Here is a 25,127-nt window from a genome sequence, read left to right as displayed (position 1 = left end):
CTGCCTTTGGGGAAGCTAGGATGTAGATTTATGTTCTGCTATTTACAGCAGGTAAAGGTCTAGGGGTTTTGTCACTTCTCTGGAAGCATGGTTGTTGTACAAATAAATGCAGTGCCTGTGCACCAGTGGCTGGTGCTTTCAGTTACATGTACAAAGCCATCTCCATGTTCCTCGTGTGCTTTCATCCCTAGCTGAACTTCTGACTCTCTTTTGCTCTGTTCCCCATTCAGTATTCCACCGAACTGAAAAAGCTGTACTGCCAGATTGCCAAGACGTGTCCCATCCAGATCAAAGTGATGACCCCGCCGCCTCAGGGAGCTGTCATCAGGGCTATGCCAGTCTACAAGAAAGCTGAGCACGTCACTGAAGTGGTCAAACGCTGCCCGAACCACGAACTGAGCCGGGAGTTCAACGAGGGTAAGGAGGGCAGTGCTGTGCTGGCAGTCCCTCTGCAGAGCTGCTTGGCTGATGAGCAGCCACTGAGGGATGTGACAGCAGCTTCAGGGCAAACCTTCTGGAAACAGACCTCCCTGTGACACCTTGTGCAGCTTTTTATTTCCTGTGCTTGGAAGGAGGGATCGTGCAATCAGTGCTTTAGCTGTCCCTGTGCACGCTCGTCCTTGGGAGGAAAGCACTGAAATAAACCTCGTGCCTGCCCAGGTCAGATGGATGTCTGTCCCTGTGGCAGGCACTGCCCCTCTGGCAGCCCTTTTCTGCTCTGCTTTTGCTCCTGCAATGAGAAGCAGCTGTTCTTGTGCTCAGGAATGAGCTTCCATGTGGCTGGGACAGGGATCTAGTAACAGGATGCAATATCATCTCCATCCTTAATCCACGCCTCAGAGATGGAGGGGCTGTTTATCTCTGGCAGGGAAATGCTAAGTGCCAGCATCAACTGTAGGCAACGTTCTTCTACATGTGACACTCCCAGCTCAGTATAAATGTTTTAGTCTTTTACTTACTTCTCGTGTTGGTGAAGTAGCAGCTGTTTTTAAAATGTCCTTTGGTGTTCTGCAAGCTCACGGGCAGGGTTCCATTTTGCCTTGGTCATTTAAGTTCACATAATTTCAGATGAGCATCTGTTTTATTCTACATACATTATTTATCTTCTACTGTAAAAAAACCTGGTTGGTGTCAGTTAGCAGCATGTCTTAGGAGTCTGGATCCCATTGCTGGTTACAGTGCAGCCAGCTAGACAAGCCCCAGAAATAAGCAAGGACTTGGGAGTGTTATAATAAGAGTGGAGTGAGACAGTTCCTCAAAGCAGTTTTTTTTATTAAAAAGTGCTTTTCTGACAGGACTGGATTTATTGAGGTTTGACACCATTCAATAATGAAGTTTTAAGAAAGGGAAAAAAACCTTATAAATTCTTATTCTGAAATAATTATTTCTGTAGAAATAGTCAGTATTTTGAGTAGGAAATGAACAGTTAATACCCAAAACAAATTCTTGAGATGAACCCATAGCAGGCTTCTCTCCTCAGAATTTAGTTGCATGTTGTAGAAACACTAAAGATAATTCATAGGAAGGAAGCTTTTAATTATTGGATAGTGGCCTAGGAACCAAGATCATGTTCCCTTCTGCTGCTGCTGTAAGCAAGCATGATTTTTCAAGCTGACCATTAATTAAATGCGTATTTCTTTTGCTTTTTGGTTCTTTTTTTTAAGGCTCAAGACTGATGGAAGAGAGCAGAAGAGGGCTAGCAATTGATAGGAAAAAGAATAGGAAATGAGACTTGAAGTAATTTGCTTTGTATATGCATTAGAGGGAGGAAAATAAAGGCTTTCAGCTGGTGTGAAAATCCAGCAGGAGTTATCTGCTGGAAGAACTGCTGTGAGCTGCCATTCAGTTCACATTTTGGCTCGCTTCTTCTGGGATCTTGAGAAGCCCTTGTTCAAGTTTAGCCACAGGTGTCCAGAGTGAGCTTGGGAAAGCCTGTGTTGCCTTTGGTGTCTGGCAGCAGGCATCTTGGGAAGGGATGCTTCAAGAGCTGAGAGTCACCTGTGTGTGCTCTGATGGACCTCTGGGGCCACATGCGTCTCCCTTGATGGCAGATCTCGCCCCCCTGTGCATGACCTTACTGAACAGTCTCTTGTTTTTTTCCGCTTTGCCTTTGCAGGGCAGATTGCCCCTCCCAGCCACCTGATCAGAGTGGAAGGGAACAGCCATGCCCAGTATGTAGAAGACCCCATCACCGGGAGGCAGAGTGTGCTGGTCCCCTACGAGCCACCCCAGGTATGTTGTGAGCTTGAGCTGCTGGCATCCTGGCATGCAAGGGTTGGGGCTTGTAACCCTGGTCAAAGGAGTTGGGATCTTGGGCTTTCCCTATCCTCATCACCATGAATCCCTTCTTCCTTTCTGTCAGAAATGAGCTTTGAAACACCTTCCTTATCCCTTTTAAGGAAGCTTTGTATTGGGGGCCTATTTCATGCTGGTCCGCTTGCAGCCCAACTTGGGAAATGCAAGAGGAGGGCTTGGAAAAAGCAGAGCTTTCCATCCACCATCTCTTCCTCTCCACCTTTGTCTCACCAGGTCGGTACTGAGTTCACCACAGTCTTGTACAACTTCATGTGCAACAGCAGCTGCGTTGGAGGGATGAACCGCCGCCCGATCCTTATCATCGTGACCCTGGAAACCAGAGAGTAAGTTGTCCATCATGAGTGTAACCCTTCTGGCTCCTCTTCCACTTAGGACAGCATTCCATATCCTTAGGAACAGCTGAATTCAAGGGGCTATAGGATATGTTTTAGATCTTTGCAGTTGGGAGTTGCCCAGCACCTGGGAAATCCAGGCTGGGAAATGGCAGGTGCAGAGTGTGGTGTGAAGTTGAGGAGAGCTTCTGGCCTGTGTCTGAGATGCCAGCTGATGTTTCTCCTCACCTCTGTTCGCAGTGGGCAGGTCTTGGGGCGCCGGTGTTTCGAAGCCCGTATCTGTGCTTGCCCAGGCAGAGACCGCAAGGCAGATGAGGACAGCATCCGCAAGCAGCAAGTGTCCGACAGCACAAAGAATGGTGATGGTACGAAGCGCCGTAAGTAGCTGCACAGCTGGGCAGATGGGGCTGTCTCTGGGTGCTTGTGCCACAGGGACAGAGTGGTGCTGTGCATGGGCTTGCAGGCAGGAGGGCATCTGTTCTCCCAGGGTGAATCAGCCCAGGAACTGAGCTGGTGTTCACAAAGCGGTGTTTGACAGCCTGGGTGTGTGGGCTCCCTTGCAGCATTGCTGGTGTTAGGTTAGCCCTGCCATGGTGAATGGAGGGGTGTTTATTTGCCACCTTCCAATTGTATGTCTGGAACTCTAACCTTTTGAACCTTTACTGCTTGTTTGAGGTTGTGCTGTTATTCTTTGCCTCATCTGGCCAGTGTTCTGTACTGTGGCAGGTGTTTTCCAGCCACAGGGATCTAGACTGAGGCTGCACACAAACCCTGCTGTGCATCACAGACACCCTGGCAAGCAGCCTCTCTGTGCTCTGACAGGAGCCAGGTCCTCACTGGACATGCAGGGTGTGGAAATCCACCTTTGGTTTCCCCTGTACTCAGTGAAGGCAGCAGGCTGAACAGCCAGCACAGGTTATGACTGGAGGCAGACTAGAGAGGAGCTTTGTTTTCTCAGTGAGTTCTGCTCCCTGCCAATGGTCTCACCTTCATGGATCACTGGTTCACCAACAGCTTGTGAGCCTTGTAATACCAAAACTTTCAGTAGTTTTCCTGTAAAGAGCCAGCACTTGTTCAAAGTGTGGCTTGCCAGGGTTTTGTCATATACCCAGCACTCCTTGGCTGATGTATTTCCCCAAGTGACATGGCCAGCCAGCATCTACAGTCATGTCTGCCTTAAAGAGCCAGGAGCTGCAAGGGCAATTCTGGAGTGGCTCAGGCAGAGATCCCTTCAGAGCACTGCAGATCTGAGCTGGTCATGTGCTTCCTATCTCTTGTATCTCTCTTTTTGCTGTTTTCTTCTTTGTATGCTCCTCTCCTCCCTCTCCCTCCCTTTCTTTTTTGTTAATGGGGGTGCCTTTGGGATTTTTCTTCCAGCTTTTCGACAAGGAACTCATGGCATACAGATGACATCTATCAAAAAAAGACGTTCCCCAGATGATGAGCTCTTGTACTTGCCAGTGAGTTCTCTCTCTTTTTATTTCCCCTATGTTTAGTATCTTCAGTGGTGACTCGAGGCTCACCTAGACTTCAGAAAGAACTGAGGATGGGGTTGGGGTGTGACAGAAAATTTTTATTTTCTTTAATTCCATGAACTACTAATTTTAAATACATATTCCAAATAAAAAATATTAAAAATCCCACTAGGTGCTAAGAATGGCTTATGCAAGGCATATGAGAATATCCCAAGGGGTCTCTCTGTCCTGGTGGAAACACTATCTTCGAGATCTAACTAGGTTTCCTCCTCTGTCATTTCTGGGTCTGTGGCACATGACCTTTCTCTAGAAAACTGGGTGTTGTCTTACTGATAGGTGGATGCTTCTGTGGCTTTTATGTGTATTGCACTTGTAATGCAGTGATAGAAGTGAAATACGCTATATTAAGTACATACTCAGAAAGGGCAAGAAATATCTCTAATTGGCCATTTAGCTCCTTCCCATGAGCTGTGTTTAGTTGCTTAAATCACAAGTCATGGTGTGCTTGGAGAAGAAGGGAGAGCCAAACCCAGCTCCCAAATTTATGTGCTGTCTTTTCTGAGGGCAGGTAAGATTCAGCACCAGATCTGCTTAATCTGAGGCAAGTAAAGACATTTTCTGTCTAAATAGATTGGATCAGAATGTTGCTTTTGGCTGGCATAGATTCACACTGAGCCCCAAGATGTTCATCAGCCTGCAGTGTGAGATTATCACTCTTCATCATTATTTGCTGCACCTCTAGAACAAAGCTAGCGTTTTTATTGTGTAAGCATACAGTATAAACAGATTATTTGCATCCTGCTCTGGTTGTTTACTTGACATTTTGAAGACTTTCTAAGGTGATTGTCAATAAGGTCTATAAATGCAGTCCTTTAAAGCTTTTCTTTCCTCCCAATCCCTGTCCTTTTCCTGTGACCCAGGTGAGGGGACGGGAGACGTACGAAATGCTGCTGAAGATCAAAGAGTCCCTGGAGCTGATGCAGTTCCTTCCCCAGCACACGATTGAGACCTACAGGCAGCAGCAGCAGCAACAGCACCAGCACTTGCTCCAGAAGCAGTGAGTACCAGTGTGCTTGCAGTGTCAGTGCAGTGTGGGGAGAGAGGAGAGAGACACAGAAGGCTTCTGCACAGGGACATGGTGCTCAGCTGAGGGCTCAGCAATGGGACAAAGCAGCCCTGCTTCCCCCAGTGTACAGCCTGACTGCTGACAAGGTCCCTCTCTGGTCTTTCATCCCACATATTTCAACTTCTGGCCTTAGAGGGTGAATGAGGATGGGCTTAGTGCCTCATTTGACTTCCAGCCAGAACCCAAGGCAGAGCCATTGACAGCCTGTGGTCAGAACCCTGCTGCGTGTGCCCATCCCAGCTGGGGCATGGGTGCACTCCCGTCCCATTGCTCCATGGAAATGACAGCAAACATGAACCATCTCCAGTGCCTTCTCCAGGGTATCTATCTGACCACCTTGCTAAGAGTGTCTAGAGCTGGGACTGTGAGCATGAGCTTAGCTGAGCTGTGCATTGGAGGGCTGGTGCTTCAGTGCTACAACAAAACTCAGGTTGTTCAGCTCAACTATTAAACTGCCTAAAACAGGCAGCTGAAAGTCGAGAGCAAAGCTGAAACACAAAAAAAATCCATTGCAGCTAGTGGACATTTCAAAAAAAAGATTCGGTACACACTTCTGAAGTATTGTCACAAACTCACTTTGCCAGATGACTCTTCACGTTGCTCATGAGAAGTTTTCCATCCTTTCTGAGCTCAGCTGGCAGAGATTGCTCTGGGTGCTGTAAGTGTGAGGAGGATGGGGAAAAGAAAGGCCAGATAGGTGTCTGGGTTCTCAAAGCTTTGCAGTCAGAGGCTTGGGCAGAGAATGACTTCCCAGGCTGCAGTGAGCAGTGTCATCCATGGGCACTGCTTCACCTGCTGTCTCGGGTGACAGCAAATGGCCCCGGGCTGTAGGTGGCTGCCAGTGGCAGTGCTGGGATCTCGTGTCAGGAGGCTGTGGGTATAACTCATTCCTCTGCAGAGGTTAGCCTGGGGCCAAGGCACCACATAAGTCCCACTTGAGCCTGTAGGGATTTATTTCAGTGCCTTGGCCTTGTCTCAGGACTTCTGCAATACCACAGCTTTCTGCCAGATCTCTCCATGTGTTCACATTTCGGCCTGTGTGTTTTTAGTGTCAGCTGGAGTCTTGTGGAGGTGTGAGAAAAGCCTTCTGCCAAAACGTCTGGAGCATCCGGGGGCTCTGGACTCTTTTTTTGGGGCACTTAAAAATCTCATTATTGTTATTTACTTTTATCAGTCATCTGCACTGTTTGTGTATGCTATAGCTTGTATTTACTAGCTCCTAGGCATTGTGGCATTTGTGTGCTCTACTGCTTGTCTTCAAAGCTTCACCTGAGCCACAACCATTTCAGCTGAGAAAAATGGTTTTGTAAGCAGAAATGGACAGCAGCAGATGACAGCTTTCCCTTGATGCTGACAGTTGGCTTTGCCATAATTACTTTTTTCATTCTTTGTATATCAGTAGAATAGGTTCCTGGCAAATGAGGTTGGTATTTGTGTTACCTTTAAGACCAGAATGTAGAAGTTTAGCCATTTAATTTAATGAAACTTATTTTGGCATGTCTCCTGGCACTTGTCCAGTTATATACCAATTTTTCTCAGTTGCTGAGTGTGCTCATGCAGGGAAGAAAGATTAAGAGCCTTAAAGGGTGCCAGGAGCATGGAGAAAAATAACTTTTAGTATTTGTTCAGAGCTGCTGCAATTGTCTCTGTCCACAGCCTGCCATCAAGCAGCGTCCTGGGTGCTGAAATGCATATTCAGGCAGTTTCTTAGGTGCACTTCTTGGGTTTTGGTGCTTTTTCTTTAGTAATCCATGGTATGGCTTAATATCTGAAGGAATGTGTTCAGGGCAAAGTGATGTTTAGGCTGAAAAGACTCTAAGATGCAATTGCCCCTCAAAAAAGGAGCCTCAGGTCTCAGTGTGAGAGTGGGGAGAGCAGGTGCTTTGGAGGAAATGGTTTGAGCACAGGGGCTCCTTTTTGAGTCTGTTCTGGCCTTTCACTTTGTATGCAGGGGTGTACTTTGAAGTTTTGGTCCCGGTTCATGTTTGGTCACTTTCCTGTGTGAAAAGTGCGAGCTGGGAAAGTGTATGCTGTGACCAAGGTGGAATGTGCTGGAAGCTGTAGATCCTAGCAGGACTCTGTGGGAATGGGGTGTTTGAAAGTTGCCTTTGTTTCTTCCTTCTCGAAATGGAGCAGCATCCACATGTGCTCCAGAGTCACACCTTGGTGGAGGAACTGCTGGGTTTTTCAGTTTACTTTTTGGGGCACTGGTTAACATAGATAAGCTGTCTAGGTGTGGGGAAAGAGTTTTCCCTGTCACTCCTACAACATGGAAAGCTTCATCTTTTTTGAAGAGTAGGAAAAGTAAGGTTGAGATGATCATGGTGAAAGATTGTTTTCCAAAATGACAGATTAAATTTTTTAAACTACTGTATAATGGCTCTTGTGCACACACTAGACCAGTATTGCATTTGACAGGCCAGCAGATGCAGCTGTCTGACTGTTCTGGACTAGGAAGGACAAATCTGGTGACAGTCAGCATTCTTGTGTCCCACTAGATGACCAAAATACTGCAATGCTCCACATTGTGCCAGACCACAATATTTCTCTGTCTCATCTCCTCTCTCTGCTTGCTCCTTTGTGCATGGTTTTCTCCGATTTACTGTTATTCCAAATACCTTCATGATCATAGGTGGGAAGTTGTTGGGTTTTTTCCTTTCAGTTTCTATTCTTCCTTTTTCACTGTCAAATCCTGGGGCCCTTACTTGAAGTGCAGCACACACATTTATTTAGAAGAGTTCATAGTCTGCTACCATTTGTGTAAAACACAGATTTGCCAGATGATTACTGCTGCCAGAGAGATCAGAGGTGGCTCATGCTTTGGGGCGGGAATGTTTCCTCCTTACCCTGCTGTGAAATATGTTTGCCATCAATATTCCCACACAGCTACCTGCACAGTCTTTAAGGGTTTCATTAGGAAACACTTTTTCATGTAGTGGGTTTCAGTCTACTGAGCACTGTTTTCAAACCTATCTGTATTTCAGTTTCCTACAGCAGGGAATCACAAAATATTTCAAATTGGAAGAGGCCCATAAAGTTCATAAGGAACACCCAGCCCAATTCCTGTGATTGAAGGGTTTTCACAAAGTCTTCCAATGGCTACCAAGAAGGGGGCTCTTGCATCCAAGTGCGATCTTGTACCCCAGCAAAGATTTCTTTCCTATCATCAGGGCTACACTATGAGCCCACTGGCTGCCTTTCAGTCTAGTGAGCAGCACAACTCACTATCCAAATGAGAAGGAATTAACCTCATTAGTGAGCTGTGACAGAACTGAGCTATCCAATGCCTGGAGTGCTCCAGCTGAGCTGCAAGGATGCCAGTGCTTGCTGTTGTGGGAAGGGGGCTGGTGGGGAAGGCATTCTTTGTACCTTCACCTCATTAATCTCAGTTTTGGTGTGAAAGCTAACAGTGGATTTTGTATGATCAGGTTTGGTTTTGTGGTGCTGTGCTTGCATGTGAACTCCAGGCACCTGGATAGTGTTCTCACTACAGAATGGCCAAGGTGAAAGGAACCAGGCAGAAAGAAGTGCTTTATGGGCTCTGAGGATGCAGCGCCCTCTGCATCAGCTGGTGGCCCCAGGGACCCCTCAGCTTCTCCGAGGAGAGTAGTTGGGCTGTAATCAGTATGGCCCATAGGCACTGTTCTCCCTCTCTAGCACCAGCTTCTGGGTTTGAAGTGATTGTAGTTAGAAGTGGACTCAATGGAAGCTGCTACTCCTTTTCCTCTTTGAGTGCTTTTATTCCTCCTAGATTTGTCATTACTTGTACCCATGAGACTAGGACAGCATCAGGTTTCTCTATCAGCTGGTTGTTTTCCCTTCCTTGCCAAGCACTTGCTTGTGCCTGGGGCTTTCCAGCTTCCTAAATCTCCCTGTTACATACCCTCACTGTAGGTGCTAAGACATTTGCTTTTTCCCTCTTTGAAAGCCCATACTGTGATCATGAAGGTGGAAAGTAACTGTTTCTCTCTTGGTGGCTGGCAAAAGGTGCTGTACATTCATCTTTTTCTTTTCTCTGGTTCCTTCTTTACAGTCTCCTTTCGGCCTGCTTCAGGACTGAACTCATGGACTCAAGGAGGGACCCTCCCAAACAGACCGATGCCATCCTAAAACATTCCAGCCCCCCAAACCCATCAGTATATCCCTAAACTGAGCTGGCAGGGTTGCTCTGCCCAGCTGGCAGGACTAGGACCAGTGGGGCAAATACACAGCCTGATAGCAGCAGAGTGAATAGTGAGAGCAAACTTCTGAAGGGACTCAAACTTTGCAAAAACAACAGACGCTTGTACAGACCTCTTAGCTGTAACCCGTAGCCTTGCGAGGTCGGGAACCACAATTTCGTCTGTCTTGGTGTAACTGTTTTCCCCTTGGTGTAACATTTTTGTAACGTGTTAATACTCCTTCTTCTTACTTCTGTATTTGTGGAACTCGGCAGGGTTTCTCTGAGCAGGTCTCAATTTTAAAATGCCTTTGTCTTGTTTAAGTTAAAAAATGTGTCCATGGACTGGGGGGATGGAAGCAGAGGATATGTGTTTGAATGGTCTGTGGTAGTCAATTTGGCCTGTTTCAGTGCTGGTCATGCACTAGTATAAGTAGCTGATGTATTTTGTACTGCTGGACAGGGAGAGGTAATAATTATATGAACTGGCACTGCTAAGAAATCTTTTTTTCTGCAGAAAAGCCCTTGACTGTGGCATCATGAGTTGTTTCCACTTATTTCCAGCCCTGAAAGGTCTGATGTAAAGTACATCAGAATTTTAAGGAAGGCTGTGTGATTTTGTCTTTGCACCAGCTCTGCTGACTTTGATCCAGCTTTATTGAACTTGGGAGTTCCTCCCAACTCTGTGGGCTGTATCCAAGTGGTGGGCTGACCTGCACAAGTGGAATGTGGGGTAGAGTTATAATGATACTCATGTGTGCCCAGTGTCCCTGTCCCTTTGCAGCCCAGGGTGTCCAAAACTCCCTAGTGCCCTAGCTGTGAAAAAGGGTTGGAGCTAGCCCCTCTCCTTACAGATATTCAGAAGTTTAGATATTGCCTTAACATTTTCATCAACCCTCCTGTCTTTTGGCCCATCTGTCCAAGCCTCATAGTTCAAAGGAAAGCAGTGTCATCACATGTTGCAGTTGACTCAGCTAAGTGGCCTCAGGCCATGTCCACCTTGCCCATTAATCCTGCAACCAGAGGGTCTTGCTGATTGTGTCTGAAGTGCTTCTGGGTTTAGCAGTTCATGCACAGAAGACCTTTTCTCAGCGAGGACTTGTAAATTCTCACACTGCTTTTATCAAACTCTGTCTCTGGAAAAAAAGCCTGATGCTGTTGGAGAAGACTCTTCTCTCTGACCATCACAACATCTGCTTCCAGGCAGCAGAGCAGGGATCTGAGCAGGTGATGAGTTGTACTGACATCCCCTTTGGGAGCCATATCCCATCTCTGGCTATCTCCAATGCCTTAGCAAGACTTGCTCTACCATAGCAGTGTGGAGGAGGGCTGATGGAAAAGAGCCCCCAAAACTGGGGTTAAGTCTATAAATAGCAGCTAATTAAGCACTAATAGTGCCTGTTTCATACAGTTGCAGCTCTACCATTGCTCCTTTTGTAAAGCTTATTAAAATCAAGTGCCTTGTTACCTTGCCTGGAAATTCCAGGCAGTTCTTTGAGATCACAAAGCGGGTCACTATTGTTCTGTGCCTTTTTATTTGGGAAAAGAAAGGCAATGTGATTCCTTTCCCTGTGAGAGGTGGGAACCTGAACTGTAAATGCAGCCCAAACATAGGATTATATTTGGCACTATTTTCTCTTCTTCCAGTGAAGATTTATTCCTGGATTTTTGCTTTTTCTGCTTCTGGATGGCAATATGAAAGTACTGTGACAGGAAAATACTGATCTGTATTTAGAGCACTGCTCCAGGACCTGTTCACCAGCAAGTTTGAGGAGGCATCCACAGCCTGCACTGGAAGATTCCAGTTCATCGTTTGGCGTGGTCTCTAGGAAATGCTTTGTACTGTAATGGGCAATACAACATATCAGACTTTCACTGAACAAGAATGTAAATTACTTGGATCCTATTGTTTTCTGGAAAGCCTTTCTGATTTGTCCCACTTGGCTGTGAGAGGATGATGATTGTGATGCTGATCTTAGTCGTGACTTGATTTGCTTTCCAACTACCAGGTGGTTATATTAGAAGGTGCTATTCTTTTTTTCTTTTATCAAATACCTGGAGCTGAAAGTAATTTGAGTTGCTTTGTAGTCTGTCCTCTGCAGATAAAATGAAAACTTTATCCCAGCTGTCTTTTCATTGCTTCTTTGCCATCTCTGTGTCTTCAGGAAAATAAGGCTTTTCCTTTCAAGGAATAACCAATGGACTAATTGAGCCTTATCAGGTACTCAGGTCATATCAGTCTGTGTCAACTACTTGATATATGTCCACTCCCTGTATTACAGCTCCATTCCCTGGAGAGCAGATTGCATCCATGGCCTGCCTTGAGAAATTCCCATACCTGAAATCTAAGGGGAGTCATTATTGCCACCTCTGGCCCTGTGCTGTAGTTCCTGTCTGCCCAGTAACTGCTGGAGCTCCTCCTTTCCCTGCTCCCAGTGAGGTACCAAGCCTTCAAACCACTGGAGTGATTGAAAAGGTGCACTGTTATTTTCTTTAGAATAGAAACATTTTGGGATGAGGGGAGTAAGGACATCTCTCTGCTTTTCAATGTCCTGCTGCTTCATGGGCCTTCAAAGCAGAGGAATGGAACTGAGCAGCATCTGTGTCACTTGTGTGCCCTTATTAGACTACACCAGTGACACCCCAGTGTTACACAGCCCTGTGGGAAGCCTTGCTTTAAAAACCATTGTCCATGAGCACTTTGGCTTTGTGTGAACCTGGGTGTGATCCTTGGTGTGGCTGCTGAAAGAGAGGGCAGACACAGAACTGGGCAGCTCTGATTCTACCTGTGTGTCTCTGCACTGACTGGCTCTGGGTCTGCAGGCACAGCAAACTGCAGGCACAGGGGCTTGGGTGAAATCTTAAACTCTGAGCCTGATCTGCCCAATTGCATTTAATGAACCTTTGATGTCATTTAAGGCTGCTGACATGGCTGTGTGCGCCTCTGGCCAACGAGGACTCTGGTCTGCTCAGTCAGGTAGTTGGTCTGTCCCAGCAGTTTGCTGCCTCTGGTGAAGGGCTGGTATCCAGTGAGCTGGGAAAATGTAGAATTATACAAGGTTGTGAACTGAACTTTGTTCACATATGGGACAAGAAAGTTCCTTCCTGACCTCTTGAGATGATCAGTATATGCCTTGAAGCATGAGAGACTGATTGCCCTCATATGAGCTTGCATAACTACAGATGTTATTTGCTAAATAATTACATAGCCTCTTAAAGAGAGAAAACTCAGTTGCAGAATGTGACTCAGTGCCTTTTGTATCAGACTGTTCCAAGAAGTATAATAGTCTCTTAATTGAGGCCCTTATACCTAGATATTAAAATTCATTTCATTGGCATTGATATCAAAGAAATGTTAATGCTCTGACTTCTAATCTTTCTTGAGACCTAGTAAGTAAAATTTTAATGAAAATCACTGTGCATGACATTCTTATATCTGTTTTTAAAAATCGAAGAAAAAGAGCAATATATTTTAAATGGGTCCTCAAACACCATGTAGTCCTTGTGCTTAATACCAAAAACATTTTCTTGTGTTTCTAAGGTTCTTGCTATATTGATGTGTGACATTAATTTTCAATAAAATTTTGCATCTTGGTTTATCTTGAGACTTCTCTTTGGCTAGATGGCCTTTTAAACATCTACTCATGTGCTGGAATAGCTTAGTTGAAACTAGTGTGGGTACAAAGAAAAATGCTTTTGTTTTCTGTTTTACTCCCTTGAACTTGATGATGTTAATCTTGACTCTTATAAGTACGAATGAGATAAGAGTGGAGTCCCTAAGCTATATCTTAAAGTATGCCTTTGTTTTCTAAGGTGTTTTCTAAAGTTTTGGTTGGCTTATGTTTGATTGCTTTTTGTTTTTCTTTTACCCCCAAGTATTTGTAGTCTCCTAATTAGCTTTGCTGAGATCACTGCTGGTGGTGGAGAGGGCAAAGATAGGCCCACTGCTGACCTCAAACAATGCAACTCCGTGTCCTTTGGGAAGCCTTTGTTGATTTGATTTGGAATTTTGCTGTGTTCATTGACCTCCTCACTTGCAGATCATGCAGATTTTGCCCTTAAGAGACTCTTGAGGTGTGTGTTAATTTCAGCTGAAGCTTAAGATAAGTGCCTGAACCCATGAAGTAGAAATGCTCATTGGTCCTAAATCCAGAAGCCTTTTGGGCTAAGGGTGGTGTCAACTTGACTTGAATTTCATGGCTGGCCTCAACTTTCATAATTGGGGAATTGAAATGTCAGATCTGAATCTTTCCCTTCACTCTGAAAAGTCAGGTCTGAACTTCATGGCTCGGTTTCACTTCCCCTTGGGAGCTGCTGCCATTGTTAATATTAATTTGTGAAGCTTCTTGTGCTTTCCACTTCCTTGAGTCTGTGAAGTTTGCTGGATCTTGTCCTGCATCTTCACTGCCAAAGGACAGTTCACACCCTTCTGTACCTCCTGTAATTGTGTAATTAGGTAACATTTCTTCAGGGCCTTAGATACTCTAGCCTGTTAGCATAGATGTTTTCTCCACCCAACACTGCAAGTCTTGAAAGTGCAGGAAGCTGGAGACAATGTAATTGTGTGGAACTTGACCTTGAATGCTGAAGGTTTTAATAAATTGTCTAGGAATAAGCCTTTTCTTTCCTTTTACACTTTGCTTATTTGGAGTAATAATTATTTTATTTGCATAGAAGAAAAGCCAGTTCCCAGGAATTGGTGTAACCAGTTATACCCAGATGGGAACAAGTTTCCCAATGGGAACTAAGATGGGAATGTGCCCTTGGACACTCACCATGGGGTCAGTGTGATAGGAGTGCCAGGCTCTGCGACCTCTGCTCTGCAGGGTGGCCACAGCTTGAGGGTACTTGTGCCTAGGAAACAGGCACATTCCCAAACCTTTGCCCAGGCCTACAAATGCCCCTGGTGTCAGAGAGAGAAAAACCTGCTCCCTTGTGGCATGGCAGTGCTATGCCAGTTGTGCTGTTGGGCCAGCTTTAATGATAATTTTCTGCATGTCCCACATAGGACTCCACTCCAGATGAGATGCCACAGCCGTAACTCGATCTGGGAGCTGGGCTGCCCTTCAGGAGCAGCCCCGTGTTGGCAGTTTGGATCACTTACATGGCAGGATTGCAGCTGGGACCCTCGGGCTGGGCAGCAGGGAGTCTGGCAAGCCTCTCTGGCCCACTCCATGGGTATGCTGGGTGGAGTTTGGGGCTGGATGGACTTGAGGGAGGCTAATGCTGTTGTCAGGTGGTAGTGGGAACCTGATCCTTTTTGCAAGCAGCCTGCAGGGTTTGGATACCAGGTTTGCATTAACACCAGCAAAAGCTGCCTGTTGGCATCCCAGGCAGCTCTGACCATCTCAGTAGTGGTCCCTAAAGTGCATGGAATCTGCCTTCAGCAAGGAACCTCTGGCTGTTATAACTAGGAATCTTGGAAAAAACAAGGTGAAAGCAGACCCAATCTGAAAACTGTTTCTGCAGTCAGGTTTCAGAGGCGTTTAGGATGGTTTGAGATGGTTTCCTCAGTTCTTGTTCCTATGAAAAAGTTTTTTGACTACAAGGAGAGTTTAACTTAAAAATCTTCAAATCTTGACACGTGTTTGCTGGCATTCCATATATTCTTTTCAACTGAAAAACTTGCATAGACACTTCTCCTTAAATAAAAAGTTTCAACCAAAAATTAAGCTTTCATTTTTTAGGTATTTCACTTTTTTGAAGTGCTGAGGATATCTGGGAAACCTCTTATTTCCTGTTGTGACTCATTCTCCAAGGATCTTTATCTGTGATGATCCTATGGTATCAGTGATTTCCCTAGCCATGTAGCCCTTTGGGTGCACACTCTCAACAACCAGCTGCTGTGATCCCTATCCTAACATCTCCTTGGTTTGCAGGACCTCCATGCAGTCGCAGTCCTCCTATGGCTCCAACTCTCCACCTCTGAGCAAGATGAACAGCATGAACAAGCTGCCCTCGGTCAGCCAGCTCATCAACCCCCAGCAGCGCAATGCCCTGACCCCAACCACCATCCCCGACAGCATGGGAACCAACAGTAAGAAACTCTTATTATTCCTCCTTCTCCTGTTGCCTGCGTATTCCCTGCTAGTCTGGACAAGGAGACTTGGCATCTCCACATGGCTGGTGTTAAGCTGGAGAGCCTGGAGTCATTCGCTGTAAACCTGCAGAGCCAAATAAATATTGCTCGCTGGTGTGCCACAGGGCAAGGCTTCAGCATCCTGCTCAGAGCCTGACAGGGTGATCAGAGCTGCTTCTTGCTGCAGATCTAGCTGGCTGCACTGTCCTCTGGCTTTTGAGACTTGTTTCTTCTTCCTTTCCCAGCAGAAGAGATGCAAACGTTGGCAGCATTTTTTTCCCTCGGTTCAATTAAGACAGTTCTTAATTTTAAAGGAAACATCTCACAGTTCTGTTCCTACTGGCTGCTGCTGTGTGCTCTGCAGCCCTGTAAATCCAGGATGACAGACATGGTTCTGGGGCTGAGTTTTGTTGAGGCTTTTTTGGTTGGTGTTTTGTTTTTTAATTTATTTCAAAACAGCTGGACTCTTGCCCACACCTGTTGCTGAGCCCCTTCTGGTGCTCTCGCTGTCTCTGAAAACAAAGCTGTTTAGCTGCTGTATTGGGTTACTCTGCTGGCTCTGTCCTGCTCCTCTCCTGTGGCAGGGCAAGCCAGGGTTTCTATCCAGCCTGTCTGGGAAGGAAGGTGACGTGACAGTGGCACTTTCTCCTGTGAGGGGAGAGCTCCAGAAGGACTGTCTGTCATCTGGTCCTTGGCTCTGCCTGAAACTTCTCATGAGCTCGCCCTGTGCGGGGTTTTACAGGGGATTTCAGGCTGCTTCAGCTGTGGGTGCTGTCCTTGGGTGCTGTGCTGGGGGCAAAGCCAGGGTCTGGGCGTGCCTGGGTAACAATGTGCTCCTCCTTCTTCTCTCCTCCAGTTCCCATGATGGGCACCCACATGGCCATGACCGGTGACATGAATGGCCTCAGCCCCACGCAGGCGCTGCCTCCTCCCCTCTCCATGCCTTCAACGTCCCACTGCACCCCCCCTCCTCCATACCCCTCAGACTGCAGCATCGTCAGGTGAGCGGGAGCAGGCTGCCCAGCGCGCTGCCCACACCAAGGGAGAGAGCCCTTGGGTCTGGAGCCTGAATGATCCTGGAGCACCGGATCCCACTGGGCTCTTGGCACCCTCTGGGCACCGAGCCTCAAATCCCCACCTCTGAGCAGCTGAGAGAAAAAGGGATGTGAGGACTGCAAGAAAGCTGAGGGATGCAGCATCTGTTGGACTGGTGGAGTCTGAGGGTGCCAGGCTGTCTTGCAAACATTTCTTGTATTTCTTCTTTTCTCCTCTGGCCCCTTGACAAGCTGTGGCTGGGGTCAGAAGCCCCTCTGACCTTTGTGAGGTCAAACCAGTTGAAAGATGCTGCCCGTAAATAAGGAACCCTTTACACTTAGGGAAGAATGTGCTGACTGGCAGTGCATGATGTGTCTGAGCCCTAGACCCCATGCCTTGCTGAAGTCCCCTGTGCATGCACCAGGCTGCCGTGGGCTCAGCCACCTTCTGGGTGACATGACCTGGCAGGGGGGTCTGTGTGAGCCCTCCTGCCTCAAGACCCCAAGACCCAGGCTGTGCAGCACTGGCTCTTGACTTAGGCAAGATGCTGCCATGAGGGCTGTCTGCTGGGTGCTGAGCTGAAGGACTCCCTCGTTTGTTTGATGTGGCAGCGATGTGGCTTGCTGGCCTGGGATATCTTGGAGGAGGTCAAGCCAAGGGTGAAAGCTTTGTTTCCTGTTGCTGCAGATTGGCTGAGTGTTTGGTTTTTCTGTGGTTTGGGCTGTTGCAGCCAGGGTGATCCTATTTTCTCTCTCCTTCCTTCCTTCCTCCTCTGCAGCTTCTTAGCGAGGTTGGGCTGCTCATCCTGTGTGGATTATTTCACGACCCAGGGGCTGACCACCATCTATCAGATTGAGCATTACTCCATGGATGTAAGTAACTCCTCACCATTTCCTTTGTTTGCACTCTTGGCCCTGCTTTAGGAACAGGTCAGAAATCCAGACTCAGTGTACTTTTATTTTTACATTATTAGTTTGATTTAAGGCTGTTGCACATAGAGAAGAGATGTTGTGAGTGAAGAGAGGCTGGACTTGGGGCCAGCACTGTAACTGCCTTGCCTGGCACAAAGAAAGAGGGTCTCCCCTTCCCCAGCTCTGTCTGTCTGAGCCCCTGAAGTGGCCCCAGCCCACGCGCCTGTTAATTCTGCAAGGCTTGGTTTCAGTTTACACCTCACTCGCCTGCAGACAAGTAGGCTCTCCAGAAGTGGTCTGCAATTTTCCCTCCCTGCTTCTGTTTTCTGGCCTTACCTTAATCATCTTCCCTTGCCACTGGCATTCTCATCCCTGTTTGTTGTTTTCAGTTTTTTACTCTTGCATGGCTTTTGCTGCAAGGTTGCTGCTTCCTCTCCAAGGCCATTGCTCTCTTCCGAGCTGGCTGTCCCATTTTTTTTTCCCCCAAGACTTTAGGAGGCTGTGGTGCTGTTGCTCTCTAGCACGGGCTGCCTTCTTTTTGCTGCTGCTCTAATTAGAAAAGCTGACCCAAATTAACTGAAGTTGGTGGCTAATTTTTTCAGAAGCTAATACTGTGTATCCCAGAGTTTAGATAATGCAACTCTCATGTTTTGCACCAGAAATGATGGGGCCTCAAAGTACAGGTTTTCTAAAGCTATGTGTCTCTTACTAAATTTGGTTATGTTAAAGTAATTAAGACAGTTCCTATAGAGTCACACCCAGAGCTCTGGATACTGGAGCTCAGGCTTGAATTCTAAAATCCTTTTGCAGGCTTTGTAATTAACATGGAAATTTTCAAAGCCATTGACCTTCAGCAGCCCAGCATCCCCCACCACTGACAGCCAGCAGATCTACCTGAGGTTGTCTTGGAGGCCTTGCAGTCCAGTTAAGCTTCTAGCTGTAGGTCACCACGTCTTATGCATGAACAAGTTGTTTTGTGCAACTTAAAAATAGATTTTGTGCCTTCAAAACAGGCCGTTGCTGCCTCGTGGCCACACATGCCTGTTCCAGAGTGAACCACCACTTCCAGGAGGAGTGGTTTGTCTTCTGCTGTGCACCATGCCCACCTGGGTTTTAGCAGCTGTGGTGGCTCTTGGTGGCCCAGAGGCTGTGTTCAGTCCTGGAGCCCAGCTTGCCCTGGGACCCCCCTGCTAAGCCCTGCTCTTTGCCTTGCAGGATCTGGTGAGCCTCAAGATCCCGGAGCAGTTCCGCCATGCCATCTGGAAGGGCATCCTGGACCACCGGCAGCTCCATGACTTCTCCTCCCCTCCCCACCTGCTGCGCACCCCCAGCGGCGCCTCCACGGTGAGCGTGGGCTCAAGCGAGACACGTGGGGAGCGCGTCATCGACGCCGTGCGCTTCACGCTGCGCCAGACCATCTCCTTCCCGCCCCGCGACGAGTGGAACGACTTCAACTTCGACATGGACGCCCGGCGCAACAAACAGCAACGCATCAAAGAGGAGGGGGAGTGAGAGCCCCGGGCCCCCCTCCACCCCACCCCGGCCACGAACTGCCCAGCCCTTCATTTGTCTTCCTTCTGCTTGGTACTGCACCCCCGGATGGAGGGCGGACGGAACCTTCTTGCTCACTCCTGCTAGGTCATGCCCTGGGTGCTGTCTAGGTCGTGCTCCTGGACTGCAACCTCCACCCCAGCTCTTGCAAGGGGAAGAGCTGAGCAAAGGGGGAAGGTGGGTGGTATTTCCTTGACTACCGTTGACCTTCTTGAGAAGGCCAACTTGTTTTGTGTTTTCCTTTGGGGAGAGGGCTTCTTTTCTTGACTTTTGAATCCTCACACACCTTGTGGGTGCCCTGACCTGAAATATGTTTCTCTCACCCAGCTATCCCACTTTGTAAAGCAGGAAGGTTGAGATAAAATTCTAAAAAGCCTAAAAAAAACCCCTAAAACCCTGGAAAAAAACCCCCAAGCATCCAAACGCACTGCAGCAACAAAACCAAATGCAAAAAACCTAAAGCAACCCAACCCTGAACTGACAGTTAATCTGAAAAATAAATGGGAATCAGTCTGCTGAATGCTGCACTTAAACAACCTCTTCCCATGGAGCTGAGTGCTCTGTTCATGTGTAATATTCTCCAGCGGAGACGGCACATGCACTTTGCTGGGCAGGCCAGCGCTGACAGCACCTGCATCCAACTTTTGCCTTGTCCCTCGCCTTCTCTGGAAAAACCAAGCCAGCTGTGTCTCCTCGTTTCGGGTATACTTTCATATGTATGTCCTGGTTTGCCTCTTTCACGTTTGAAAGTCTAAATAAAACTCCTGGTCACTCTTGAATTGTCCCCACTGGATGTTTAACCATATACTGTAATCCTGTACATATAACCACATGCCGTGATACTACTGACATTTAAGCTATAGAATTAGGCTTTGCCACACATGCAGCCTGCCTAGTTTAGCATAAGGATTTGCCCACCTAGCCTCCAGTTAAATGGAGGAGTGAGAGCTGCACTCCAGTTTGTAGGACTTCAGGTACCCTAAACTCAGACCACCTTTTGTTTGGACCATGCTAGATTACTTGTGAGGAAGCCAGACTTATCTTTACAAATATCTTTAAATGAGATGGAACTGGTTGTGTTTGTTGCTATAGGTTAAGTGGCAAGCAACTAGAAGAATAACCATAAGATGCCTTAAAACAAAGATAATTTCTGGGAATTATGAATGTTGTGTTTCTATGAGTGTTGTGATCGCAATAAGCCATGTTTACATGAGAAATTGATTTTTCTGTTTTTTTGCTTTACTGGTTCTACCACAGTTGTGCTCTGAGGCATTTCCTCTGACTGCCAGCAGTCCTGTGGATGAATAACTGAACAGTGTGTGTTTTCTCATTTTTATTAGCCAAAGTACTGATACTTAAAGGTATACAACCTAAGCTGAGGAGCAAGGCTTATAGCTGCTTTCAAGTTGGCTTGTTCTTTTTAACAGTAAGCCTGACTTTTTTTTTGGCCGGGGAAAGATGGAAAAAGCAGCTTAAATGACTTGTTATCCTACCTTACTACAGCTGAATATTCCTGTCTCAATGCAGTGGCTGTTTGTGGGCCCTGCATTGTCGCGTATTTCATGAGTACGATGCCATTAGTGTGCTCTGTCTGTTGTGCCAGAAGTGTATTGCATTCAAAGACTGCCTTTTGGTGGCTCTGCAAGCCTCTTCTGGTTAGCTATAAATGGTAATGCCACATGGTTCCACTGTCTAGTTTGTATATAAATATTTTTTGTATGTGTATTTTTTTGTTTTCCTACAGTGCCTCATGATCAGTTTTATTTCTTCTTGGGCGACTGGATCTGACAGAACCACAATTAAATGTTGTTGTTTGTTTTTCTGTTTTTTAATTATTATTTTTATGCGGAAGGGGTACAGTTACAAATCACGTAACAAACAGTCAGTCACTGGATGAATATATTTGTATTTTTCATACTGAGATTACTGTGTTACTTCGCAGTTGAGGGGGGAGCAAGCACCTACTGAAAGCATGTGGTATCATTTTATTTTGTAACACTTCAAAGAGCAGTGTCCTAGATTTCAAAGTATTTAACATGCTCAGTGTGAGAACTTATTATAGCTCTTTATTTTTTTCTATATGGTACAAAGCACGAGAGTCATTCTGCTCTTGACTTGATGCAATGATTAATTCAGCAGGGCAGTGTTAGTGTGGGGAAAGAGAGCAGATACTTTACAAATCCCTGGAGGTGAATTAGGCTGTGCTCTTCTCACCTCCAAGGTTTTGCATCTCCATTGTGTAGTCCTTCTGAGCTGCTTCAGTATTGTACATACATTGATGCAAAAGACACTGTCATTTTAGGATCTAGGGAGCTTCTGACTATAAAGGTTAATGCAGTTAATGGTGTGCCCAGAATCGGTTCAAGAACTTCAGTATCTGCTTTTCAACTCAGCAGCGAGATGGAGCTTTTCTGCTGCATCGCTAATGATGAAAATATATGCTGTGAAAACCTTTCTACTGTATGCCACTATGGAGCCCACTTCTGTATAACTGGAATCTTCAAGTGAGTTTGAACTGCTGTAGCTTTTGCCCTCCCCTGTAGAGCTGTGATTTTGTTTTGTTTTGATGCATCAAAGTGTTATGGCTTAATGGAGCTGAGAATCTGCCAATGCTTGTAGCAATGACCATGTTACCTGCACCAAGATGTCTCTGTGTTTTTGAACACCTTGTTGTTGAAGTGAATGACAATAAAAGCCAGAACTGAAAATGACGCTGAATTCCCAAGGACCTTCTTTTCTGTAGAGCTGTGATTTTGTTTTGTTTTGATGCATCAAAGTGTTATGGCTTAATGGAGCTGAGAATCTGCCAATGCTTGTAGCAATGACCATGTTACCTGCACCAAGATGTCTCTGTGTTTTTGAACACCTTGTTGTTGAAGTGAATGACAATAAAAGCCAGAACTGAAAATGACGCTGAATTCCCAAGGACCTTCTTTTCCTTCGTGTGCGCCTTCTTGGAAATATGAAGCAGCTCTGAGCAGCTGGGGCTTAGTGTCACTCTTGCCCATGGGTGCAGTTTTCTGTCCCCACAGAATCTATGTCTTGAGGATGTGGTCCAAAGTGCCATCACACATTCATCTGCTGCCTTTTTGACAGATGCAGCAGGTCAGCTCCCTAAGCCTCTTGCTGAACTGTGAGGTCTTCAGCCTTTGGCATGGCTCTTTTTTGGCCTTTCATCAGATTTACATGTTTTGTTTCTGAGCAGGACACCAATTAGTGCCCCACATTCCATATCCTTCTGGAGGGAAGGTATGTGTGCTTGGAACAGACAAGGTCCGTGCTGTCCTCTGATGTCCGCACTTGGGAAATAGCCTTACACAAAAGGCTCTGTGCATCATCCTATGCATCCTAGCAAAGCCATTTCCTTCTCCTTTGCATCTCAATTTTTCTTCCAAGGATTTGAAGAAACAGGTCAGAGCTGATGGGATGGTTGTCCTGAAGGGGATGGGAGTGGAGTCCCCTCCATCAGCTGGGAGCTTCATTCTATCCATGGACCACCATATTAACATCCCAGCTTCATCAGCGGTGTCTGACATGGGCTCCATGGCTGTCTTACAGTTTTTATGGGTTATGGTTGGGGGATGATGCTTAGGAACGGGAAGAATGGAAAGAAAACCTGTCAAAGATCTTAAGAGGTTGCCCCAACCTCCCTTGGGAGCAGGTTTAATTGGGGTAGGGAATGCCTGCCTGATTTCTTTGGTTCTGATTGCTGTTGCTTTTCCCTTTTTCCAAGTTATTAGAGAAGTAGTTGACTCCAGATATCGATATCCAGAGGTAACAGCACCCATGTTGTACTCTGGCAGAATGAATGAATGTGGTATTAAAAATTAGTATGTTGGTCTTAAAAGAGAGAAGTGCTACTAGAAGAGCTGTGAGAATTTGCTATTTCAGCTGATGGATTCTGCCTACGGATGAGTGAATTGGGTCACGTAAAACAAGATTTCAGTTTCCATTGAACAAGTAGGTTTCAAATATGGTTGTCCTTTCTGACTGCTGTGATCCACTGCTGAAGGGGGGAGCCTTTACATTGCTTAGGTTACAGCAAGGCTTTCAGTGCTGAGGAATCCCAAGCTGCTTCTCTCCCTTTTGCCCTCCACCCATACGCATTGGAATTTTGGATATTGGGATGCTTTGTTGGCCAGCACAAAGTTTTCAGGGCAGGGATCCATGACGAGCTTCCAGCTGTGTTTTGCAAGCCTGGGTGGACCTCTGAAGACGTGCATGCCCTTCTCTGCTGTTAGTCCTAAGTGTGCTGAAGCTGGCAGTCCCCTGGAATGAAGCTTACCCGGACAGAACAAAACTTGGCAAGTGTCCGAGTGGAGCCTGTGGAGGGTTCTTGCTCATCATGTTCTTCCTGTCCTGTGTGCCTTAGCAAACCCCCTTCCTGATGGCACAGCAGCTGCCGGGGGGGGGGGGTGGGCAGCCCTGGCAGGCCCTGCAGGGCTGCCCTGCCTGGCCCCTGTGGGCTGTGCCTGTGCCACAGAGGTTTGGCAAACAGCTCTCTCTGCCTGCCAGGCTCCAGCTGGTGGTTTCTGGGTCCTGAGTTGTTTTGCCTCTCTGTGACCCATGGCAGAATTGTCTTCCTGAGCACATAGCAGAAGGTGGAGGCTGGAGTTTTGGAGCCTTATTGTTGGTATTTGGATACACTGGCCATGAAGGTCAAATAAACAGGAAGGAAGATAATCTTTATGCTCTGTTGGCAAGGACTGGCTGTGGCTTTCTCCCAGCTTGCTTCCCTAAGGTGAAGGAGCCAAAATTATATTCAGAGGTATATGATAGTTTTGCCCTGCTGCTGGGTGAGCATTGCTATGGACTTCCTTGGCTCAAACTGGTCAAAGTCATTTTTTTGGCGGAGGGTTTGGAGGATTAACTGGTTTTGTTAAAATGTTTTGACTTCCTTGCAAATGCTCCTAGTGTCATATGTTTTATTCTTAGGAACATCAGCTCTGCCTTCATGAAATAAGCCAGGTGCCTGGGGCCACAGGTGAGTAAAGGAAAGACTTTGTGGGATTAGGGGGCAGGAGATGCAGGAATTGGGGCAGGACAAGGGATCTGCAGCTACAGGTCCAGGGCATGGATGAGCACTGAGAGGTATCACCGAGGGTGGTGTACAGTGGATTTGTACCTTTAGCATTGAAGCCAAGGCTGAAGGGTCCCTGCTACTCCTGAGGACATTGATTGTGCCCAGTGTGCTTCTGCCTTGGTCACTGCAGTCACAGCAGTGCCATGCCCCACCCTGCTCCCACAGCAAGATCCCTAAGAGGCCCGTGAACAACTGGATTTTGATTTCAGTGCTCTAAGATTGTTAGAGGAGGGTCTCCATGGACCTTTCAGCTGATTTTGTCACCAGTGTTGCAGTGCCCTGCCCTTTGCCTTTGTGGAAATGTGGACACAGCAGCCAGTGGCTTTTTGGCTGTGCCACTTCCCTGGATGATGGGGATACGTGCTGCAACAGGAGGTGTGTGCCTGCTGGCATGCTCAGCAATTACTCACCAGCAGCTGGGCTGATACCAACCATTACAGCAGGCAAGGGAGATGCTTACATTGTCTCTCCCAACAGCCTAGGGTAGGAGATTAGGCTCTCTGCATCAGCAGTGGCAAGAAAGTCCCTGGGGAGCCATTCAGGGGATATTAGATTCCCACTCTGAATCATGCCCTGGAAGATGCAGTCTCATTATTGCCTGCATCAAGGCCAAGGGAAGACTAAGCTTGTTAGTTAATGTTTAGCAAGGTGGCTCTGTCCATACAATCAGCTTTGCTAAGTTCCAAAAGCTCGAGAGACACTGTCATGGCACAGCAAAGAAACTGGTGTAGGGCTAAGGGGAACAATGAAACAAATCAACAGGCCTGGGGAAGAGATGGTGTTTTTCCTCTTCTGTTCAGCTGCCAGCAGTCTCAAAATGAGTGTCTCGAAGCAGGCTAAAACAAAAAAAAAAAAAACAAACAAAAAAAACAAACAAAAAAAAAAGAGAGAGAAATCAAGAGAGAAGAGAAGAGAAGAGAAGAGAAGAGAAGAGAAGAGAAGAGAAGAGAAGAGAAGAGAAGAGAAGAGAAGAGAAGAGAAGAGAAGAGAAGAGAAGAGAAGAGAAGAGAAGAGAAGAGAAGAGAAGAGAAGAGAAGAGAAGAGAAGAGAAGAGAAGAGA

General features: G+C 46.7%; 1 protein-coding gene across 2 annotated transcripts in view; it reads left to right on the top strand.

The window, feature by feature from the left end:
* LOC102040828 (tumor protein 63) overlaps positions 1–21,695 on the top strand; it is a 66,719-nt gene extending 45,024 nt beyond the window's left edge. The window contains exons 3-12 of one of the 2 annotated variants that reach the window (XM_031055448.1): positions 231–417; positions 2,117–2,232; positions 2,530–2,639; positions 2,889–3,025; positions 4,026–4,108; positions 5,044–5,180; positions 15,288–15,445; positions 16,344–16,488; positions 17,301–17,394; positions 18,649–21,695. In XM_031055448.1, coding sequence (XP_030911308.1) covers positions 231–417; positions 2,117–2,232; positions 2,530–2,639; positions 2,889–3,025; positions 4,026–4,108; positions 5,044–5,180; positions 15,288–15,445; positions 16,344–16,488; positions 17,301–17,394; positions 18,649–18,945 — 1,464 coding nt within the window. In that variant the 3' untranslated portion in view covers positions 18,946–21,695. The remainder of the gene's footprint in view (positions 1–230; positions 418–2,116; positions 2,233–2,529; positions 2,640–2,888; positions 3,026–4,025; positions 4,109–5,043; positions 5,181–15,287; positions 15,446–16,343; positions 16,489–17,300; positions 17,395–18,648) is intronic. The other variant, XM_031055449.1, reaches the window with a different exon arrangement.
* Positions 21,696–25,127: the final 3,432 nt, after the last annotated feature.

The sequence above is a fragment of the Geospiza fortis genome, unplaced genomic scaffold, assembly GCF_000277835.1.
Source record: "Geospiza fortis unplaced genomic scaffold, GeoFor_1.0 scaffold172, whole genome shotgun sequence".
Lineage (NCBI taxonomy): Eukaryota > Metazoa > Chordata > Aves > Passeriformes > Thraupidae > Geospiza > Geospiza fortis.
This window is presented reverse-complemented; position numbering and strand designations above follow the sequence as displayed.